Source organism: Manacus candei, unplaced genomic scaffold (assembly GCF_025592945.1).
Source record: "Manacus candei isolate 608988 ecotype Guabito, Panama unplaced genomic scaffold, ASM2559294v1 h1tg000015l, whole genome shotgun sequence".
NCBI classification, from domain to species: Eukaryota; Metazoa; Chordata; class Aves; order Passeriformes; family Pipridae; genus Manacus; species Manacus candei.
This window is the reverse complement of record NW_026138063.1, coordinates 20,259,033-20,280,716: the sequence shown is the minus strand read 5'-3', so window position 1 is coordinate 20,280,716 and position 21,684 is coordinate 20,259,033. Positions and strand designations below refer to the sequence as shown.

The 21,684-nt window shown below is 39.5% G+C and overlaps 1 protein-coding gene and 1 long non-coding RNA gene across 9 annotated transcripts in view; both read right to left on the bottom strand.

Annotated features, from left to right (window-relative positions):
* Nucleotides 1-981: 981 nt before the first annotated feature.
* Nucleotides 982-21,684, bottom strand: part of LOC127468747 (retinol-binding protein 1) — a 41,267-nt gene continuing 20,564 nt past the window's right edge. For 5 of the 7 annotated variants that reach the window (XM_051782245.1, XM_051782247.1, XM_051782251.1 and 2 more), the window contains 2 exons: nt 21,006-21,115; nt 18,317-19,539 (listed from right to left, as the gene is read on the bottom strand). In XM_051782245.1, coding sequence (XP_051638205.1) covers nt 19,130-19,539; nt 21,006-21,115 — 520 coding nt within the window. In that variant the 3' untranslated portion in view covers nt 18,317-19,129. Of the gene's footprint in view, nt 1,261-4,368; nt 4,471-16,785; nt 16,965-17,555; nt 19,540-21,005; nt 21,116-21,684 lie in introns of those variants that run through there. The other 2 variants (XM_051782249.1, XM_051782252.1) reach the window with 2 other exon arrangements.
* Nucleotides 8,011-10,357, bottom strand: LOC127468751 (uncharacterized). Of its 2 annotated transcripts, XR_007903667.1 has the most exons (4): nt 10,003-10,357; nt 8,822-8,887; nt 8,292-8,449; nt 8,011-8,187 (listed from the first exon to the last, which is right to left on the bottom strand). It is a non-coding gene; the product is annotated as an uncharacterized LOC127468751 (long non-coding RNA). The 2 variants fall into 2 exon arrangements; XR_007903666.1 differs by having other exon boundaries at nt 8,011-8,449.

Genomic DNA, 21,684 nt, shown 5'->3' with positions numbered 1-21,684 from the left:
TGTTCCCATTTACATTTCTAAAGTCTCTGTCAGCATTGGGTTCCCAAGGAAGGCAAAAGCCATGCTGTGCACAGGAGCTGCAGAAGAGTAGGGAAAGGTAGAACATCTTAGAACACTTTAAAAACCACCTCAAACTCTGCCACAGCAACTTCCCCACTGATTGAGTCCTGGAAAATGGCTGGTAGCAGTTGTTCTAGGAGACACTTGGAATTCTGTTACATACTGAAGGTCTGATCCAACCAGACCCCCTGTATCCTTGTTTCTTTTTGAACTTGTTGTGAAGTGGTGGTGCTAATTGTATATCCAGCGTGTTGATGGACTGAAAATACAACAGTGTGCTTTGAAGATTATTACTCCAACTAATGTTTAAACCAGCACTGGAAACTGCTCAGCCAATGCTTTGCTACACGCTCAGTCTCCACTGAGGACTGTGATGGGTCATAAAAAACTCTGCAAATTCTATGGTACAAAGCAATGCCAGTCACATCTGCAGTGTGGTGTGAGTACAGTTATATACAGCTTCTAGCAGTGATCCTACTCTTAGTTTCTCAAGAATAAGAAAACAAAATGCAAGGGCAGATATTTGCTGAAGTGTACAGGAAAGAATTGCCCCTTAGCCATGCTTCTGTGTTTTGGCAGGCTATTGATCTATAACTTTACTCATTTTGAGAAATCAGATTTTTATTTTTAGTGGAACACTTCCAGTGCTGTATTGCTCCATTGGAGCTAATGGTCAAATCCTCACTGGCTTCACTGAATTCCTGATGTAAGTGTAAGCTCATCCTACAGCTCTCAGTTTTTTCCCTACAACTACACTTCAGCTTTTGACAACAAGACTACGTGGAGGCCCCTTGCTAAGGCTATGAAAGGGTGACGTCTATTGAGAGTCAAAAATTAGCTTACAAGGTCTTAAACTCCAGCCTCTTGTTTTGCACCAGAAAGTCCTGTTTTGGTGTAGCCAAGAATTATGATATGCACACATTTATAGCATTTAGTATCTTTATTGGCATTTCTAAAAATACTTTTATTTGCAGTCATTTTTTCAAAATTATTTCTTAAAAATATTTCATTCTAATTATACATTTCTAATGTGATCTTCATTTCTGTGTTTGCTCTTGTCACTGACAATGTTCAGTGCTAGTACTTGGAGATTTGGTGGTAAGTCTGTAAATTCTACTGTTCTTCACTTCTGTATCAGCAGTAGGCTCACTGTACCTTCTTAAAGACCTGCTTACACATTACTCCACATGCTCTTATTTCCTAGGAAGAGAAAATAATTAAAAATACAACTTTTACTTAGAATACATGGATTATAGATTAATGTGTATGTCCACCTTAATTTGAATCCACAATTGTCTATTAAATTAGTTTGGGAGGCTTGTACATATTTTTGCCTATTTTTCATCCTAAAAGAAATAATTTGGTTTGGGTTTTTTTCTGGTAAAAGATGGAGTAAGAGAAGTTATTTTGGGACCTCTGATCTTAAAGGGCCAAATATTGTGCATTATTCTCTATTTGCAGTTTCTCCAACTGCTTAGATCTTTGCAATGGGCATTTCTGGTTTGGACACCTAAAGAAGTGGAGGTGGATTTGACTGACCAGTTCTGAATGTGCCAAAGCAGACACAGGCTGAAGGCCCACACAGAGATCAGGGCACCAAAGCACAGGTGTGCAGGAGTTGATAAAGCAGCACAGCAGCCAGTCTGGACTGAACCTGAGCACACTGGATGCCTAATGTTCTCTGCTGTTCCTTTGTGTTCCCTAAGAGCTATCCAAAAATGCCCACTTGCCAGGCACTGGATCCCTGTGAACTGGGCATAAGCAGGTGCAACAATGATCACATCCTGGCCTCTGATTTGTGAGGCTGCTGCTGTTCACCTGCTTACCCTTCTCTATTACTGAGACTACTTAACTCTGACCTGAGAAGTGCCCACAGGTGTGTCCCTGTGGGATGTGTGCACATGGCATGTGTGCACATGGGATGTGTGCATGGCTCAGCTGGTTTAGGTGGAAGAAAAATAGCACAGAAGCTCTTAAGGGACACAAAGACCAAGGTTACATATGACCCAGCAGAAGGGGTGGTTGTACTTTCTAGACGAGACTTTTAATAAAGCTGTCGGAATACTTTGAGGAAGTTATGTACATTTCTTATGGGGACTTACTCTGATAAAATGACATCAAAACCCTTACATTAAGTCAATAACCTTATTGACATATGTTGCTGGACCCCAACAGGAGAAAGTGCTTCGTAATGAACCAGTGCACCAAGCAGCCCAATACACTGATTTTACCTGGGACCTGTTTTGTTCACTGCTCTAGGGGTAACCCAGAAGGAGTGTGCAATAAGGGCTAAGAGATCTGCTGACAGTGACAAAAACCTATAGAGCAGAAGCAATCAATACAATAGAAAAGGGCAATAAAACTGAAAAGGAAATGGAGAACGGCCAAATAAGTCACTCACATAAAATAAAATCTAAAGAGGAAAAAGAACTACAAAGTGCAGACCATGGAATGAAATGAAGGAAATAGGAAACAATAAACTACTAAAGGATGTGGTATCACTCTCTACAGAACTGTGGAAGAATTAACACTTGGCTCATTGTGTAAAGTTCAATAGGATCATAAAGCTATCGAAGTATCAATTTTTTAGAGGTAACTGCTCATTCTATCAAAGCACTCTCAAAAGTACAAGCCCTGGTTACCTTAGCTGGTCAAAAATAAGGTACGAAATGGGACTCTTTACTGTGTTTTTAACAGGGATTCAGAGAAGTAAAGAGGATGTCTTTTGAAGTTCATGAAATATAAAAAGTGATAAAATTGAAATACTGGGGAGTGGACTCTAAAATATTTTTTGCATGAAGTAATTTTATACTGAGTTCTGAGACAGATTGTGATAAATTGTACAAGTACCATGAGTACAATGATGCCTACATGAGCTGGCAGGTGTGACACAGAACCCTGCACAGCCTTCTGGAAAGAGCCCCAGGTCAGTCAGATTACCCTGGGGTACCCAGAGTGGCACTGCAGACATATATTTGAGAAACTGGATTGCACTTTCCGACTTCTAAAATCAACCTCTTGACAGGGACAAGTATAGAAAGTGGTCTGGGCTGGAGGTCCATGTGGACAGCAGCACTCAGGACTAAAGAAATCCATGCTGGGGACAGGGAATGGGAAGAGATAATGACTGCAGAGCTGGTGAGGGACAGAAACCAGGATGCCAACACAGAGAAATGCAAAAGCAACTAGTGCTCTTGTTTCACATATGTCATATATCTTTCAGATGAGTGCATAGATGTGCATGGTTGAGTGTAGCAAGGTGTAAATTCAGCTTCTAGGCCAGACATTGTAATGGGTCACTGCAACCTGTTTGCCAGCAGAGAATCTGAAAGGGCTGATGCTCAGTGGCATGGCAGCAGCTGTTGGGAAGCTGGGAGGCCGTGTGGAAATACTGTAATGTGCTGAATAGCACTGGTAATGTATGTACAGGCAATTCTGGACTCTCCTTATTGCTTGGTCCCCTACTTTGTGTGAGGCCAGGGCCTCAGCTCTAAGGTGATCACTGAGCAACTTTCTCCCTACCTGCATTGGATCAAGTACCTAGTCCAGTGGGTAAGATGTCATATATATTCCTTTCCTGAACTGGTTTCTGAGACTTCCTGAAAATAGTGTTTAGGAGAGGTTTGCGGTACTTTTGCAAAGATTTCATAGCTCTGCTGCTGATTTGAATATTTAGAGACCATCCATTTAGGCTGCTGAATACTAATAGTCCTGAACAGAAATGGAGGCTGGATTTTACTATCTCAGCAGGAAGACTGCCTTTTACCCACACTGATGAGAGAGTGAGGCTGCTATAAAGCCTTATAGGATAAAAGAACAGGCATCTTCTTTCAGGTCCTGTTAATTCAGGAAGACAAAAATTATGATCTGAAAAACATACATTTCAAAAACTTAATTGCTGTTTTAGTTCTGCAGGCTATAATGCAGTGTGACCTGTAATTATTTTAAAAGAACAATGATGCATTTTCCCTTTAGTGTTGGGTGTGCAATTTTACCAGCTCCCGTACTGAGTATTTCAGAAACTGTGAGAGGGACATTCTGTTAAATGTCTTCCTCAGTGTGAACATTTCAGCCTGGCATGTCTGGACAGACAGTTAAAACAGACAGAGTAGTGCTCTGAAACCACCAGTCTTTGTAAGGGACACAAAAGTGTAATGGCTCTAAAAGACATTGTTGCTTTAGAAACAAGTCAAATGCTGCACTAATACATAATTATGTCCAAGTGGCCCAAACAACAGCACATCCCCTGCTGTGTTACATCCAACCATTTTAACAGAGTGGCATTTAAAACCTCTTACATGATCTTACCAGGTGCATTTTATCTCCTTCAATCCACTGGGTCCAACCACGACCTTCTTTTTCTCCATTCTGTACACAGAGAAGTTTATCTCCATCCCAAGATACAGTGGTCTAACAAAATAGACATGTTCAGTGTTACCACAGTATTCTCTGATTTTATGATTAGTTTCTACGAAGCAAAACTTATCTCTAATGTAATTAATGATTAATGTATCTCGTAAGAATTGCAAAGTGTTATAATACTTAGGGTAACTACAAAAGAAATGAGCCCGAACAGAAAGATGCTGCCCAACTGCCTGCTAAAAACTGGAAGGATGAGATAAAGTTGTTTAAATGCAAGAAAAAATACCATCAAAATCACTGATGATGAGAGCACACTGCTCCCTCCCTACTGACAAACACAGCAGGAGAAGGGCTCTGAAGCCTAACATTGTGTTTAAAAAAGGAGCTGAAAACTTGAGATTCACTTTGGTTCTTCCACCCTAAGAATGATTCCCCAGCTGCACCACCTGAAAAAAATTCCCACCTCCTAGCATTACGGATGAACAAGGCTTTTGAATACTGAGCTGGTTTTTCCTCATGTCTTAATCTGCCTTCCTTCATCGAGCAGAGTGATTTGGAAGTATCAGCAAACTGGTGACTCTCCCAGCATCCCGCCTTTTAACTGAGGCTGGGGAACTACTTGAGCCAGGACTGGCAAATGAGAGTGAGAGTCAGGTGTTACAGTATTCAAGACAGCACTTTTGTGAATATTGGTGCTGTCCTGAGTAGTTCAGTAAAACTTGATTCATAAAACTATTTAAATGCACGATGGTGCATCCTCCAGCTTGTTACTCTGGTTAGTGTTGCTTGACAATTTGCCTTTCACATCTCCCTAAGATAAAGAGGAGCAATACTCTGTAAAATATTTAAAGAGGGAAGAGCAGTGACAATTTGTGTTCCATGAGGATAATTTAACATCAATATTAGCACATGGCTTTTAAATCAGCTTATTTGAAGTGGCTCTGAGGACTAAATATGAAATTACTGTCTATCTTGTAAAAGCCTTCAGCCACTGCCTGCACGAGTAGCCAAATGGGGAGAGATGATGAATTCTGATCTGTCATTAAGGGAAACTTCTTGCATCCATCCTGTGTAGTTTCTAAGAGAAGTCAGCCTCCATTTTCCATTCTGGGAATTAATGCCAGTTCAACACTCAGGAACTATGTGGTCCTATTTATTTAATTTGTGCATGTCACAAACAATTAATTCTTAAATGATATCCGTGATAGCCACTATCTCTGCATGAGTACAGCCAGCAGGCTCCTACTGCGGGAAGCTTTAGACTAAACAAGCATGGAAAATGAATCAGTAGAAGGAGTGCCAGTATAGATAATCACAGGCAAGGCATTGGTATTGATCACACATAGTCTCTTTGCACCACAGGGGGCCTCTGAAAGACAAACTCACGTGTCCCTGCTAAAAATCTCTTCAGTTTGGAAGATGCATTTGCAAATTCTGTTTGCTTTTGGAAAATGATGTATTTAAACAAGTAGTAGATAACATTTTCGTGCGCAGCACGGCCCAGCCCCGGTCCTGGCATATTACAAACAGTATCCTGCAGTCCTCTGAAGAATCCTTAGGGTTCTCCTTCAAGAAGAACAAGGACTGGTTTGGTGAAAACAATCAAGAGATCCAGGAATTGTTGAGGAAGAAGAGATCTGCTCACCAAGCACACCTTGCACTGCCATCCTGTCATGTGAGAAAAGCAGCCTTTCGTCTCGCATGCAGCAAGATCGGTGTTTGCAGAGCCAGAGTGCTGTCCACTCTTTTATATGGTTCCCAATCATGGGTCATCTACTGCCACCACCTGCGACTCTTAGAATGCTTCCATCAAAGCTGTCTCTGTACAATCCTAAACACCCACTGGTCAGATTATGTGACCAATACATCTGTTCTAGAACAAGCAGCTGTCACAAGCATTGAGGCCATGTTGCTGAGAACACAGCTGCACTGGGCAGGGCACGTCTCCAGGATGAAGGACCAACCATCCCCTCCCTAAGATCCTGCTTTATGGTGAACTTGCCACCGGCTGCTGCAAGAGAGGAGCCCCAAAGAGGAGATACAAGGACTCCCTGAAACAACATCTCAGTCTTGGCCACACTGATCACCATAACTGGTCTGCTCTGGCCTCCAGTTGGGAGGTCTGGAGACACACCATCTATAACACTGCTGATGCCTTTGAGAACACAGCAGGATCACCCTGGAGGAGAAAAGACAATGCAGAAAGAATCGTGCCTTGCAGAATTTACCACCTAAGGAGTCTTTCTGCTGTGCCTTTTGCAACCAGACATGCCTGTCTCGTATTGGCCTTTTTAGCCACCAGCGTGTTTGTAACAATGGTGGGTAGAGCCCTTCCCAAATCTTCGTTCGCGAAGCCTGGCCATGATGATGAGATAACACTTTAATGAAACTATATCCTCTTAATGTAAAAAATGCTAATGCAGGAAGGAACAAATTTGGGTAAAACAGTAGTTTATGTGCTCACCCACAATATAAATCCTCTCCTCCGTTTGACTCCTATTATTTGCTATCTTCTGTCTCTAAGTGGATGTCTACAGATTCAAAGTCAAAAATGTTCATAAGCTAACATATCTAAGAATTTCTGATTCTGAAAATGAATGTAACAGAAAATGAATGGTAACCTGTACATGTGAGGGATACCGAGGAATGAAGCATTTGTACTAAGCAACTTTGCTTAGTAACTGCACTTACTCGTATCTGTTGAGTACTAGCTCAGCATAGTTTAATCATTAGATTACCTTAATAGTTTTTGTGGGTTTATATGGGAATTCAAAGGCAATACACCATGACAGAGTAAGATCCAACTTTATTAATCCAACTATTAATGCTCAAAGTCAGTTGTGAAAGTTATTAGGCCTGATAATATTCCCCGGCTTAGTACATTTGGGGGCAATCCACAAATATTTGTAGCTGTTCAAGGAAATGTTAACTTTTTAGCCTCCAAGGGTGACTGAAATTGTTTCATCTCAGAAAACAACACACTTCTTTCTCTGGCTTTCTTGTTTTTCCAGTCAAGATTAGATATTGCTTTTTGCAATCTGGTGATAACCACAAAGAGTATAATACCACAGCCCGTTAACCAAGCTGCTTTATCAGGCAATATTCTCAGTTATCATCCTCTGCCTTCCCTTGGAGAAATATAAATGCTGAGGGGATATGAGTAAACCATACAATTTCTGATTTTGGTATGTAGCTATTTTGTTCTGAAGGTTATAAAGGACAGAATATTGCAGGAGAACATAATGTCCTTTTCGTTATTAGCAGAACAACCCCTCTATGACAGTGAGATTAATCAGCAGCACCTGTATCTTGCCTTTCTTTAGGTCACACTGTAATGTCTCAATGTCTCTTTTATTAAAGGCACACTAATACAGAAGATAGAAAATTCTCTTTTAACTCAGACTGAAACAAGTTCTTCCTCTCCAAACATCTGTATTGAGACACACAGTGAGTGGCAGCTGAGGGCAGAGGTGCTGTGGCTGCTACATTTGCACCCTCCACCGACATCTAAGACAGAGCAATGCTTGCCCTACAACATTCCCAAACACTGGAGTCAGAACATAAAAATAACACTCCAAAAATACCACTGTAGGGCAAATGTTGGTATACATCATCTCTTTTGTTGTATATAAGAGCAAAGACTTTATTTTTGAAGACTGGATCCAGATTTCACCACAGCATAATCAGGAGCCAAGCACTGGAACAGACTAAGGCAGCTCTGCCTGAGCCTTCAGTTGCTGTTGTTTTCCCCTCCTGGCACACACTCTCAAGAGAAAGAAACACTCCACCTTTTATGCCAAGCTACTTTTCTTAGAAAAGTAGGCCTTTATAATTAACCTTATTTGCCCCTGTTTTGGTAATAGTGTTACCTAAGGTTTGCCTGATTATGGACACTGAGCCATGGCTGGAAACCTCTGCCAGGGTTTGGTGGACACAGCTTGCCCAGGCAGGCAGTTCCTATTCTTCATCCTCCTCCACAAGCAAGAGCAGAGGTACACTAACTCAGAGCACTGAAAACTGCAGTTTCCTGATGGTAACAGAACCAAGTAGATGAAAATGTAGGATTTCTCTAAAACTGAAGATTCCTGCAGGATAACTGGAAGCCATCATTTATTCCTTTTAACTAGGTAGTACATAATCTAATTTGTCATAAGCACACCTAAATTTTGCTTACTCACTGCCTGATCATCCTTAAACCTAAGATGAATACTTCTTAGGTCACATGCATATAATTCTGTAGGAAACTTCAACAGAGAATGGTGATTAATGTGCCATTAAAAATACTGAAGGTACACAAGAAAAGGTAAGGGAGTAAGACAAATAAGAGTGAGTCTTGCCTTAATTTAACTCTTCTCAAAAACTCTAACCAATAATATTGCACATTTTTCAGACTACATACTCTTTGTTCTTGAAGAGTAATAATAGACAATGGAGCTCCTCTGGGAAATGCAAAAGCCTTTGAAGCCTGAGAACACAAAAAAGTTCAATTTTTCTTTAGTTTTATGCTATGGTTTCTGTAATCTTACACTTTTTCTGTACTCTGGTATTTTCCTTTCATTACTTGGTCATTCACACACTTTAGTTAGTGATTTAATCTCTTTGTGCTATGAAGATTTAAATTCATGTGCATAGCAGCACCATCTTCCTGAAAATTAAAGCTGGAAGAAATTATGATTAAAATATTCTCATCACCGTTTTCAGTTATGAGACAAGAGAGATTTATTAAATGAAATATTTAATAAAACCAAATCACATCATTGACTATGTATTTGCTTTTTCTCCAGTAACAGTAGTGAAGTCTTGCACAATTCCAGCCTCTAGTGGCAAGTCATACTGTCCCACAGCCAGAGATAGTGACTTTTGTCATTTACTGAAATAGTCATCAATATGTTATCAGAGCACTTGGCATTTCCCAGTGAGGTCTAAGTGCAAAACCATTTGATGCTGGCTCTGCACAATGCTTCCCATTCCCCTGTTGGCTGCTCCTACTCTGCTGCTTTGTGTCAGGTGCTCTGCACCTGAAGGTACATAATGTATTTCACGGACAAATGAAAGAAAATAACTTTTTTCAAAGTAGTTAATGAACATTTTTTGTTAATGTTACATAGATTTTTGACATGTTGCATTTAAAAAAAATAACTGCAGCTACCACCTTTCATCCAAACAATGTTATTGATTTCCTGTCTGCAGGAGAAACACAGCAGTACCAGTTCTGTTTTTCTCCTGCTTCCCTTCAGAGTGTTGTCTCTATAGATGGTGCAGCAAACGACTGCAAAGCTCTAAAAGTGCACACCGAGCTCCATCTCAATCCAGCAAGGCCCTGCTCGTGAGAATGACATGTCATTTTACAACTGTAATTATCATTTAAGAAGGATTAAACAATGGAAAGTCATTTTTTTAGGTCAGATGACACAGGAAAAATCCAATTTGAGCTGTGTCCTGTACAGTGTTTAAAAATAACACCAAAGAAAATATCCCAGAACTTTTGGTCACACGTGGCAATATATCCAACTAGGTATCCAACAGCTTCTCAAGATAAAGCATTTTCATCTGTCCTAAGTATCAAAGTGATATAAAAACCTCTGGTAAGCAGTTTGCAGGGGAAATTTTCATCAGATGAAGTGCTGATGGAATAAACTAATGTTGATGTCACAGCCAAAGTCTAATGTAGCTGTGAAGGGACATTCTGTACTCTTGTGGTCTGGGGAGGAGGCTGCTGCCAGGAGGCTCCAGCCATGCTCAGGGTTTGTCATCTTCTCTGTCCTGTAACCTCTTTTATCTCCTCAAATCTGTGTCTGGTAGGTTGGTGACAGAGAGAGAAACCACTGAGAAAACAACAAACCCAACAGAAAAATCAGTGTTTGGATTCCTGGATTTATCCCAAGATCCTGCTGCTGGCCATATTTAGCCACACTGTACCTAGGTCATGATAAAGTCTTCTTTGCTTCCATTACTGTCAGCATTTCCATTGCTAGAATAGCTAGGAAAGGGGCTTAGGATTGGATTGTCAAGTTTTAGATCAAAGGTAAGCTGCTGTCAGATAGGAGCAGATCTTAAATGTTCCAATGCCTTATTCTGAATCCTTGCTCATAAGAGCAATGAGTAATGATACAGTGCAGGGAGTAGTGGAAAAGCTGCAGGCCATGCAGCTGGCAGTATGTGGGAGGAGGGGTAGAATCAATATTTTGGACAGTGCATATTGCTTCATTTCTTAGGCATGGTGGATATTTTTTCCTACTGAAATAAAACTGTATACAAGTAATACAAAAATAGGAGGAGCTGTGTATATCCTATGCCAGGAAAAAAAAAAGGAGTAAAAACCAGCACATCCAACTCACTTTGTGCAAGGATCAGAATCGATTCTAAGACACTCACTGTTTAAAGTAATGTGTATAATTGATTTATCCCCTGTGTAATTTTAGCAAGATGCAATTGTACATAACACTAATGGCTTGCCATTCAAAATTGGATTTGTTGCATCTGGTTCTCAGCTTTTCAGCTGATTCTTTCTGATTGTACTTTCTGCAATCATAACTCTAAGAGCTTTTCAGAATTCTCAAAAAGCTGAAATGCTAAACCCATCCAAACCCATGTTTCCTACAGAACTTCAGTGTGCTAGCAGTGCTTTTGTGAATAACTAGCTCAAAAGCTTCTGATCAGTCTCAGATTTTAGACGTGAATCCAGCACTGCAAAATTCGAAGTTTATGACAAATTATATGGCAAAAGATCCAGGAGATCTCATCTGCTGTCACTGTGTGAATGTGCTGAGCATTTCACCTGCAGTGATGCCAAAAGAGCAGGCAGGGTGAAACAAGGTAGGAGAAAGGAAACAGCCCCTCTTTACTGAGGCACAGACAGGATGAACTAGAGTTTGGGAGAGCCTGAGACAGAGCCAGGAGCGGACCTCTGTTCTCCAGACCTCAAGGGGAGTTACTGGAGGGATTTTCTTCCTCACTTGTGGAGAGCAGTTTGTAAAAGGTCAGAAATATCAACAGAAAACTACATGAAAGTCTCCCTCTTTTAAACTATTAAAAAAAAGTAATCAGTGATTATGCCAGTGAGGAGCTGGGGAAAATACAGTGCTGCAGAGAGACGGGGGCACTAAATTTGGGAGACTAGTCCCAGTTACAGTGATTCCAGAACAATGCTTGAGCCAACCAATTTATGAGAAAATACCTACAAGCCAAAAAGGACAGAATGTGAAGGGTAAAGAAACAAACTCAAGTAAAGACATATTGATGATCTTGCATTTTACTAGACAGACACAATGTGAGTCTTCTCATCCTGTGGGGATCCCTACTGAAATTCCAAGTATTGGAATGTTAGTTGTTGTTTTTCTAGCAACAAAGTCTTAATTCCAAAACCTACTCTAAACTAGATTAAGAGCTGTGAATTCCATTTGTGTAACAGAAGAACCTTTCCTAAATAGTTAAATAAGCTTCATGAGCCATGTGATTTTGTAACAGGGCTTTATCCTGGCCTTGCAGTGGTATAAATCAAATTCTGTCCAGAACAACCAAACTTCATATAAACTAGAGAGGAATCAGTGTCACACAAGGCATTTTTGTTAATTAAAACTGCAGTTTCAAACAACTTATCTCCCCTCAGTAGGATAAGGCACATGTAACAGGTGCCTATGAACAGTCCTTATGTGGCTGTCTTAAACATTAATTGACTATATTTTCAGGAAGCTACTTCATATGGTTAAGATGGATGATAGTTCTGATGAGTGAATTCTACAGCTGCCAAATCCTCACCCTACCCCACCCCAGCAAGTCTTAACTATGACTAGAACTTATAATAGTTCCAATAAAGGAACCCTAAATACCCATTTGATAACTTATTCACAGTTATATATTGCTTGCATTCAATTTTTTTAACTAACTGGTTAATATTATTATTCCCATATTCTGTTTGCCAGTTCCCAGTCATTGTCATGTCATTTCCCACTCCAATGGCAGAAGAAAATTACTCTGCCAGAGAGCACAAGGCTCTGAATGACCAGAGCAGCCCTCACGTGCTTGGCCAAATATGCAGCTCTAATGCAACTCCCACTGTTTGCAGTTATCCAAGGAATTCTGCTGCTCTATATTTAGAACATAAAATCTTCCTTGAGTTTTTAAACAGCCCTTAGTCTCTGTCAGAAGACAGCTTCACTCTGCATAGTGTGAGCTAAAGCAATTCAGTCAAATGCTTGAACAGCAGAGAGAAATTACAATGCACAAGCTTCCTTGGACTTCAGCAGCAAAATGATTAGAAAAGTAAAAATTCTAGGAAAGTAATTTTTGCATCTGAGCTATCCCATTTTCAAGCTGCTTTGATTCACTGGGTGCAAAGACTTGGAATGTGAAACTTCAGCCTTTGTTTCAGCTTTTAAGTTTTTTTCAGTTAATATTTTTGTAAATTTTTTACTATATATTATGCAAATACACTTTGAAGGCTTATATTTTCTGCTTAGTGTCAAATCTTGCCCTGTTTTTATGTGTGCTGGTACATACATTGCAGATGACTCCTCAGTTCCACTGTTTATTACTGGTGGTGAAAAAGGAAAGCAAAATTACCTGCTGATGAATGGGATATACTCTCAGAGATGGTTTTCAATTAATTGTTGTTTCAATAAGGTCTTGCCTCTTTTGTGCACAATAAATTTTTCCCACACTAATGTTTATACACATGAAACGAAGTTTCATACTTAGTGCAGTACCTGAGGCAGTCATTAAATTAATCATGATGAGAGATTACAGACATTATCTTTAAAACTGAGGAAATCTCACGATGAGACTGGAGCTTCACTAAGAATTAAGATAGCAGGATCAAATACTCAGTGCAGGAAATACCAAAGTCAGAGTTATCCATTTCACTTTAAATTTCTGTCTTGGTACACTATCCATCTGATATATGTTACCAATTAAAACCATGAACAAACTCTCCAGAGTAGCAGAAACTTTACTTCATGGTCTGATTCACATCTCAGGAGAAAAAATGTAACACAATATTAATGTTCTAAACTTCTTTCTACATCTTGTGCTCCTTGCAATATTTGCAAAAAATAAAAGAGGTTCCTGAATATGTCAGCTTTCATTGTACCTTTGTACTTCCAACTGCCAAGTTTTTAACAACCCTGAATATTAAGTATGATTAAACCTGCAGAAACACTTTGCTGAAATCGCCAAATAAATAGAGAAACTGTCACTGAACTTTTCCCTAGGAGATGAAATCTCTGGGGGAAAGCTGGAGGAGCAGCATGGCAGCATTCTGGGGCTCAGTGAATGCAGGTGTCTGTATTCCTTAGCAGCCCAGGCTGTGCTGCAGCTTGATCCAGCCATGCTTTCAGGAAGGCAATGATCCCAACTGCCCTCTTGGAAGTGCCTTGCACTGGGATTAGGGATCTCTCCTGTGTGGGCAGCTAACAGAGAAACTGCACCTTTAACTAAGGGAGAAACTTCTGAGTTTCTCAAGATTCCAAACTAGCACATGTTCACTTCCCCACAGAAACAAAATCTTAAAGAGTCACCTAAAACATGTGCATACAAGAAAGAGACAGTTCAGGGTCAAAAGAAGGACAAACTGAACCTCCTGAGGTTTATCCTGCTCAATTAACTCACTGATCCAGAAAGTTCAGATAGGCTTCTGGGGGTGACCAACTAGAGAAATGAAAGAGCCTTCACAGAAATGAAGGAGAGAGCCTGTACTGCCACAGGAGTATCAACTCCCAGTGTCGAAACTTCAACTTACCTCTAAAATAATTATCAGCAAAGCTTTTTAGCCTTTTCTCACTATGGACAGTATCGATTTGAAATTACTGTAGTTACACTCTACCCTGCCTGCCTCAAGGATATGTTCTACAACTGAAAGGTGAACACAATTTCAGTGAATTACACACAAGGTGTAACCTGTTCACTGTGCTAACATTATGTTAACTCTAGTGAGATGATATATTCTTCATTAAAAGGAAAAATGATCCATACCTATAGGGTGAATTACCTCTAAGGTTGTTTTTGCTGCTCTCCTGATGATTGCTCTGCTATACAGATTAATGTTTAATGTGCAATTTGTCTTATCCATGTTACTTTGTACTGCTCATACATTGAGCTACTTGGATGAAACTTGCCCAGTGCTCTGCTCAGTCCACAACATAAATAACAATAATTGATTCCCAATCTCTCCCATTACACAGTCTGACTATTAATTATTAAGCCATTTATGGAGGCAGTTCCACAAGCTCCAGCTGAGCAAAGGAAACACCAAGAATGATATTCAACCTTTGCTTTTATGGTGGTTTTCTTCATAACCCCACTCAGGGAGTGGTCCAGTATCTCTTACAGCTTCCATGACCCTGCTCTCACAGGACTCTTTCTGCATTGTTGCAGTTATTTTGCTGCTTAACAACTGCAAATTTTTCCTCATGTTTATCAGATTTGGACTGAAGTGATTTCAGAAAGACAGAGCTTCTTATACTGTTTTGCCTTTGACAAAACAGAGGCCTCATGTAGAAATCTTTAATTGGAAAATGGAACTATTAAGTGTGATATGTTGCTACAAGGCAAGCAGAGAACCAGGGCTCAGTGACCTGAACTGTACAGCTGCAGCTGGAATTTGTTCTTGGAGGCCATAAAGAGACATGGAGACCTCTGGAGGTTTTGTGGAGTTACATCCCTAAGTCATTCTTAACAAAAAAACCAGTCTGGATTAGTGATTACCTCTGATTTTTTTTTTTTTTGAAAAGGTAAGAAGGTGCTGGTACCTTCTGCTTCCAAGACTGAATAAACACTTTGCACTAGAGTAACCTTTGAAAGTAGGGTGAATTAGGTTCTACTCCAAATCAAATAGCTGTTGTAGTGGCTAAAATAATCTTCTTCTAGTTTCTTCTTTCTGGTTTAACATTTTGAATTCTTCCCTATCACCCAGTTTAGCAAAAAAGGGTAGAAAATTTTTGCTTATTACAAATAAGGAAATATTTAGGATATTTCTCAAGAAATCAAGAGTTGTGTGTTAAAGCAGGATTAGGCAAGGACCACATTTCCCTGTCTTCTTAACCTGATTTTTTGGTTCTCACACATTTTGTAAGAACTCAATGCAGGCACTTGCTAGGCAGCCTCAGAGCACAAAGACTTCTTTCTGCCACGTAGAGGATGGTCTAGTCCTCCTTTAAATGGGAGTTTAATGGCATTTAAGTATGGATAATGCTTAGATGGAGACAGTTCTGTGCACACCAACCCCGTGAGCAGATGTTCTGAACATTGCTATCTCCAACGGGAATTTAGCCACCTAAGTCAAATCCTTCTGTGGGCTCATAACTGTTCAGTGCATCTGGACCTCATTATCCTGACTAAGAGCCTTCCAGGAGTCAAAAATGCATTGTGTCATTGGGGTATTTCCCTGTTCACAAATCCATGTGCTCCCCCCTTCTGTGCACTTTGGATTCTGCACTCCCAGCACACTTGGGCCCTCTGGACCAAGGAGTACAGAGGGGTTACTTGAGGCATTCAGCACGTAGCCATTCTTTTTTTTCTGGTCTCCACAATCTTTCCCTTTCCTGCCATGACCTGAGCAAAAGAAAATTTGCATATCCTAGTGCTAGATAAAAGTATTGGCTTTAAATGGCACTATCTTTCTTGGAAATCTATTAATTCTCTTTTATGTAGATGTAGAGTTCTCCTCTATAGTCCCTCCCAAGATAACTGTCTTTTGTTTATCAGCTTCTTCACTGTAGAATATTGCCAGCATCATGCTTTCAAACTAAAAGGTGAGAACTTGGTATTCTCAAGTTTTTCCCCTGTTAATTGCTATTTATCAGTCATAAGATAAAAACTACTGTCTCCCTGGTAAGCAAAAAGAGCTCATAAGAGTCACAGCTCAGAGTCCTGTTTGTTCATTTCAATGATATTTGTTCCAGTAATTAATGTGTCTGCTCCAATAAATGCATATAATAATTTTTAAGTAATATATCTTTATAATTTTAATTAACTTATATAAATTTTTCAAGCACTTGGCCATTCTTACACATGGGGACTAGTGCCTGGTCTTGCAATCAGTGCATTTCCTCTGCCATAAAACACCATCCAGGGAAGAGGTTCTGAAAAGGAACTGAGATGCCTTTTTGACTAATGAATATCCCAGTGTAACTGAGCAAATTTTCATTGAAATGAATTGAAATCAATTCTCACTGATAAAATTGCTTTGTGCTCCTGATTAAAATTAGTAAAGGCACGCCCAAAACTGTAGGTGCATCTTGGCCAACTGAGAAATACAGAAATAATTTTAGGAATAGCCCCCCAAAAAGGTAACAGATGAGCTCTGTGAAAGGCCTCAGATTAGTACTATTCTTTTTTTTTGCCCGTGGTTACAGTTCTAATTCTTACCATGCATTTGCGATCATCCACCCCGGATAAATCCTCCTCAAACTCCTTTCCTATATCAAATTCCATGATGTAGTTTCTGAAAGTGCTTAGAGTTTTAATGATCATATGATCCCCATCCTGAAGGATTTCTTTGTCAGGCTTTACCAAGTTGGCTATTTTTCTTACGGCAACGTTGACATCTGAAAAAGAAAAACAATTATTTTGATCCAGAAAAGTTATCCACAAAAATAAGCTTGTTGCTTTTTGGGAGAACTAAAAGGAACAAAGATAAATAAAATGTCCAGATCTTTCAGGCCAGCCTTCTCATCAGGAAAAAGTCCACAACCTAATTCTTTTAACTTCAATAAGTTAATGTTTCAATTTTCTCATTATGTGGAATCTTAAAAAAATTTGTATTGGGCAGTTCATAAGGCCCTGAGTACTTCTCTAGAAATACTTAACATCAAATACAAACACACAACATTGCATAATGCACAGTACTGATTCTTTATTAAACATAAGAATTTTACTCTTTTCAAATTATGGTTTGAAATCTGCCCCCCCTTCAAGCTATGTAGTTTAATCCCTGTTAATGTAAGCTTCAAGATGATAAAAAGTAGAGGCTGCTTAAGGTGAAATAATTTTCCTTAAGGCGATTCTTAAAGTGCATTCCTGAAGAAAACATTTCTCATGAAAATGATTTATGACTATACAAAAACAAAATAGATTAATGTAAAGACCAAGGTGGCATTTATTGATTATTTATTGAAGAAGTACAAAGGGGACCTTACCCAGTGCTTTCAGATACTCCTCAAAATTGTCATTGCTGACCATTTTCCAGTAGCCATTGAAATCCACAGGCATCCCTACTTTAGGGAACTGTCAAAATCCAAGCCCTGGAACCGTGTGTTGATGGTGCCCCACACAGCTCACTGCCTTTCTTCGGGCAAGCTGCAACTCTGCTTTCTTTTATCTCCTTTTCAGCCCCCAGAGCTATGCGAGTCCTCCTAAGCCGATTAGTGCTGAAGTGCTGCCTTTAAACCCTTCCACAAGGCTGAACTCGGAGGTTCTAATGACACCAGGATGACTTGATTTAAACCCAATGAAACTTTCACCTTTCATGTAACTTCTGTAAGGGAGATCCATTTTAACCATATTACTCTTCATTTCTCATGCCACTCAGAAAAAAACCCTTTTAAATAGCTTTAATTTAGGATATCTGCCAAAGCTATACAAGGGCTTATCTTGTATGGTTTTTGAGGTAAAATCTTCTTTTTTGAATATGTTTCAGCTACTTTATACCTTCTTCTTTCCAGAAAACAATCATACAGACTCTTTCAGTGAAAGCAATTTGGGTCTGGCTTTACTTCAACTTGTTCCCCAAGCTCCTTAATTCTAGAGAACTACCAGTGGAAGCTGTTTGGCCAACTAAGGGTTCTAAAAGGGCCAGTGAAGTGGAAACTTGTATTAAGAAGCAGTGGTTAGCTGTGTATATTGATAAATGCTACATCACTACTGAACACATAATTTAAGAAACTTTGAAACACAAAAATAACACTTTAAGAGTTTTTATATTCTTTGAAGGTGTCTTCTGTCAGAAATGAGAAATACTGATTCAGCACAACAGGCAACCAGTACAGAAGAGAACAGATTTTTCTGGCTAAAATTATGGCTCAAAGACTGAGTCCTATTAATAATTTAATTTATTTTCCACTGTTTATTTTCAAATGGAACAAGTGATGTTCCTCTTGGATATATTATCTACTCTGGGGCTTTGGCAACAACTTACCCTTACAGAAGACTGGATCAGAGAAGTAAAGAAACCCACTTTAAACACGGGGATGAGGATTGTCTGGAATTTGAGAATGCAGAGGCTCAAAAGTGGCCTAAGTGTTTAAGTGCTTGCATGAAAGAAAGATATATTTCCATCTCTTGGCCAAACTGCCAAAACTCAAGAAGTTTTTTAAGGTCTTATAAAGTCAAATTTTAGCATTAACATATATTTAAACATATCTGTATAAAGTTATGGTTCATTATATTTTGCTGTTTCATTTTCACGCTGAAACAGTCTGTAAGATTGCAGAATTACAATTTAGGTAAGTACTATGTTTGACCTTCAAGCATTACTAAAGATGACCATTCATTATGCAGATCTCCTTTTATTTTCACAAGGAAGCTGTTCTTTTTATATTTTCAGCTGTGCAGCTGAGCATCCCCCTTTGCTTACGCACTGCCACAGGAGGATTCCCTTGTTTAAAACACCACATGATTTCGAGACATTTGGGACTGATGCGCTTTCTTTTTATTAACAAGAACCAACTTTCTGAAGAAATGTCAGTGGACAAACTGGCTGTGTGTGGAGGTATCAGTCCCTCAGAGGGGTTCCTGTTGGGCTCTGCAGTTTCAGGGGCTGCAGCAGGTCCCCTTCGTTCCTCCTCTCGCTCCCCTCGGTGTAGATGTTGTGCTGGGCGATGTAGGATATCACCGAGTCTGGCAGCAGGTATTTGACACTCAGCCCCCTGCGCAGGGCAGAGCGGATCCGGGTGGCACTGATTTCATTCTGAATCCATTCTTTCACCAGGAAGATGTTGTGCTGAAATTGAGTTAAAAGGTCTGACTCCTTGATATACTGAGAGGGATCAGAGCCAGCCCGGCTAATACAGACCAAACCAAACTTTTCCACTATTTCTTTGATGTCTTCTTCCTTCCAGAGATTGGGGGTCTTAAATGTCTGTAGAAAATCAGCTCCACAGAGCAGCTTTAATTCTGGTAGAACTGGAAAGACAACAGGAAATAAGAGATGTCTATCCTTACTCAGTTTTCTAGGAAGTTTCTACTTAAAATTGGTTTTAACTCATCACTTCATCCCCACCTCCCCCCTATTTTAAAAATAATTTAGCTTTACTCCAGTTTGGTTTTGGTGATTTTTTCAAAAGGCTGCAAGGAAAAAATCAGTTTAGATTTTATGTGTCTTGTCACAATTACTTTACCACCTACTTCATCATCACTCAGCATATCAAATATTATCAGTACAAAGGTAAAGGAGAATTCTTCCTCCACTCAAGCAAGCCAAAAAGGGGGAGAAACAAATGAAGAGAATTACGACAAACTGTATCTAATCAACTGCCTTACAATAACTTAGTTAGATAACCTAACAAATTTTATTTCACTTTTAGACAAATTTGAATGGGCAGAATATTTTACAGATATTTTGTGTCACATGGCCATGGCATTTTCACTTTGTATCTTGTAGGAATGACCAAGGATACTGCACCAGTACATTTTTTTCTGTTTTCTCTCCATTTCTTATTTGCTCTCCACTGCCTAAGCCCCAGCACAGAACTATCTCTTTCCTCAAATCATTTCTATGTAACTCATCATTATTCCATCTGAGTATTTTCCAAACACTGCCCAGGTATTTTCACAGCCTTGTATTCACATGAATACAAATGAAGGGGAAGGATGGAGGTATTGCCTCCATTTTACACTTATTTGTGGTTGTAGGTGGTTAACACATCTGCAAGTCTTCTACAAACTCCTTAAATGGGCAATTCAGAAAACAAGAAACATCCCAGTGATGATGCACAAAGAGCAGACCTTTTTTTCTCTACCAACTGTGAAGATACAACTCATCAACAACCATGAACAACTGAAATGTATTATTCATGTCCAAGAGAGGCTGCAATACTACAGGAAAAATGCAAGGTATCAAAAATCTAGCAGCATCCTAGCAAGTCATAGGGCCAGGGAATATGATTAAATAGGAAACTGAGAACTGACATTGTTCCAGGACCTGCCACACTTTTGCTGTCAACTGAAGCTTTTCTGGCCAGAAACACAGTAAACATCAAGGCATCAGCATCACTGGTGTGCTACCCAGATACTTTGTTTTCCAATACTAGAATCAGAATTCTAAGTAACCCCTGTATTTTTGATATTTTTTATTCATATATTCTGTGCTTTGCAAAACAAGCAGGGCCACAACATACATCTCTGACATAGCTAAAGATATGCTTATAAAACCTGGATTTAATACAACTCCAAGGTCTCCTGTCTGAGTGGGAATTATTACAAAACACTGTACCAGCAGTTCTATTGGCATGGCTTGTTTTTGGCAGGCAGTTCCAGCTCTCAGTACTCACCAGCTACTCTGTTCAACTTTTTCATTGTCAGTGTAACCTGGTACAGCTGCACAGTTTTTAATACTAAACAAAGAGTCATGTTTACAGTTATGAACCAACCTGGGTGCTGGCAAGAAAGGGAATCCCTGGTGGATCTTTCATGGGGATGTTTGTTTTCCATGAATTCCTTCTTGGACTGGAGCAATCTGAGTGATTCCTTATAATGGTGCCTGCATTTAAAAGAAAGGCTTCTGTGTGAGATAATCCTCTCAGAGATGCAACAAAGCGATTACCTGGCACTTTCCCCTTCAAGAACAGAGTCTGCTTTTATACACTTTGGATTTGAATACAATTTGTTAAGAATTTGGCATATTCACTCTGCCATGAGATTAGTATCAATGCAGTTAACATTTTGTGGAATTCACAAGCAATGTCCTTTCATGGCATTCTGGTTTTTAAATTCCTTTTGAAATTATGGCAATTTTGGTAGCAAAAAAAAAATTCATTACAGTTAAAACATTGTGGAGGTTTTCGCTTGAAACAGGATTAAATCACACTTCAGTCATTAAAGTTCTTGATTAAATACAACTCCTCATGATCATGTTTTTAGAACATGTGCTCAGGTTTCAGGAGGAGACATTTTTGTTCTCTCTCCTCCTCTTCTCCATAAAAACATGTTCCCTGAGTTTTCACCTTGTGGTCTTCCCCTTCATTTTAATTGAAAGAATTCTGAGAAACTAAAAATATGCAATTCTTGTAAGATTTTTGACATCTGCTGTGCTTCTAATTTTACTGAGCT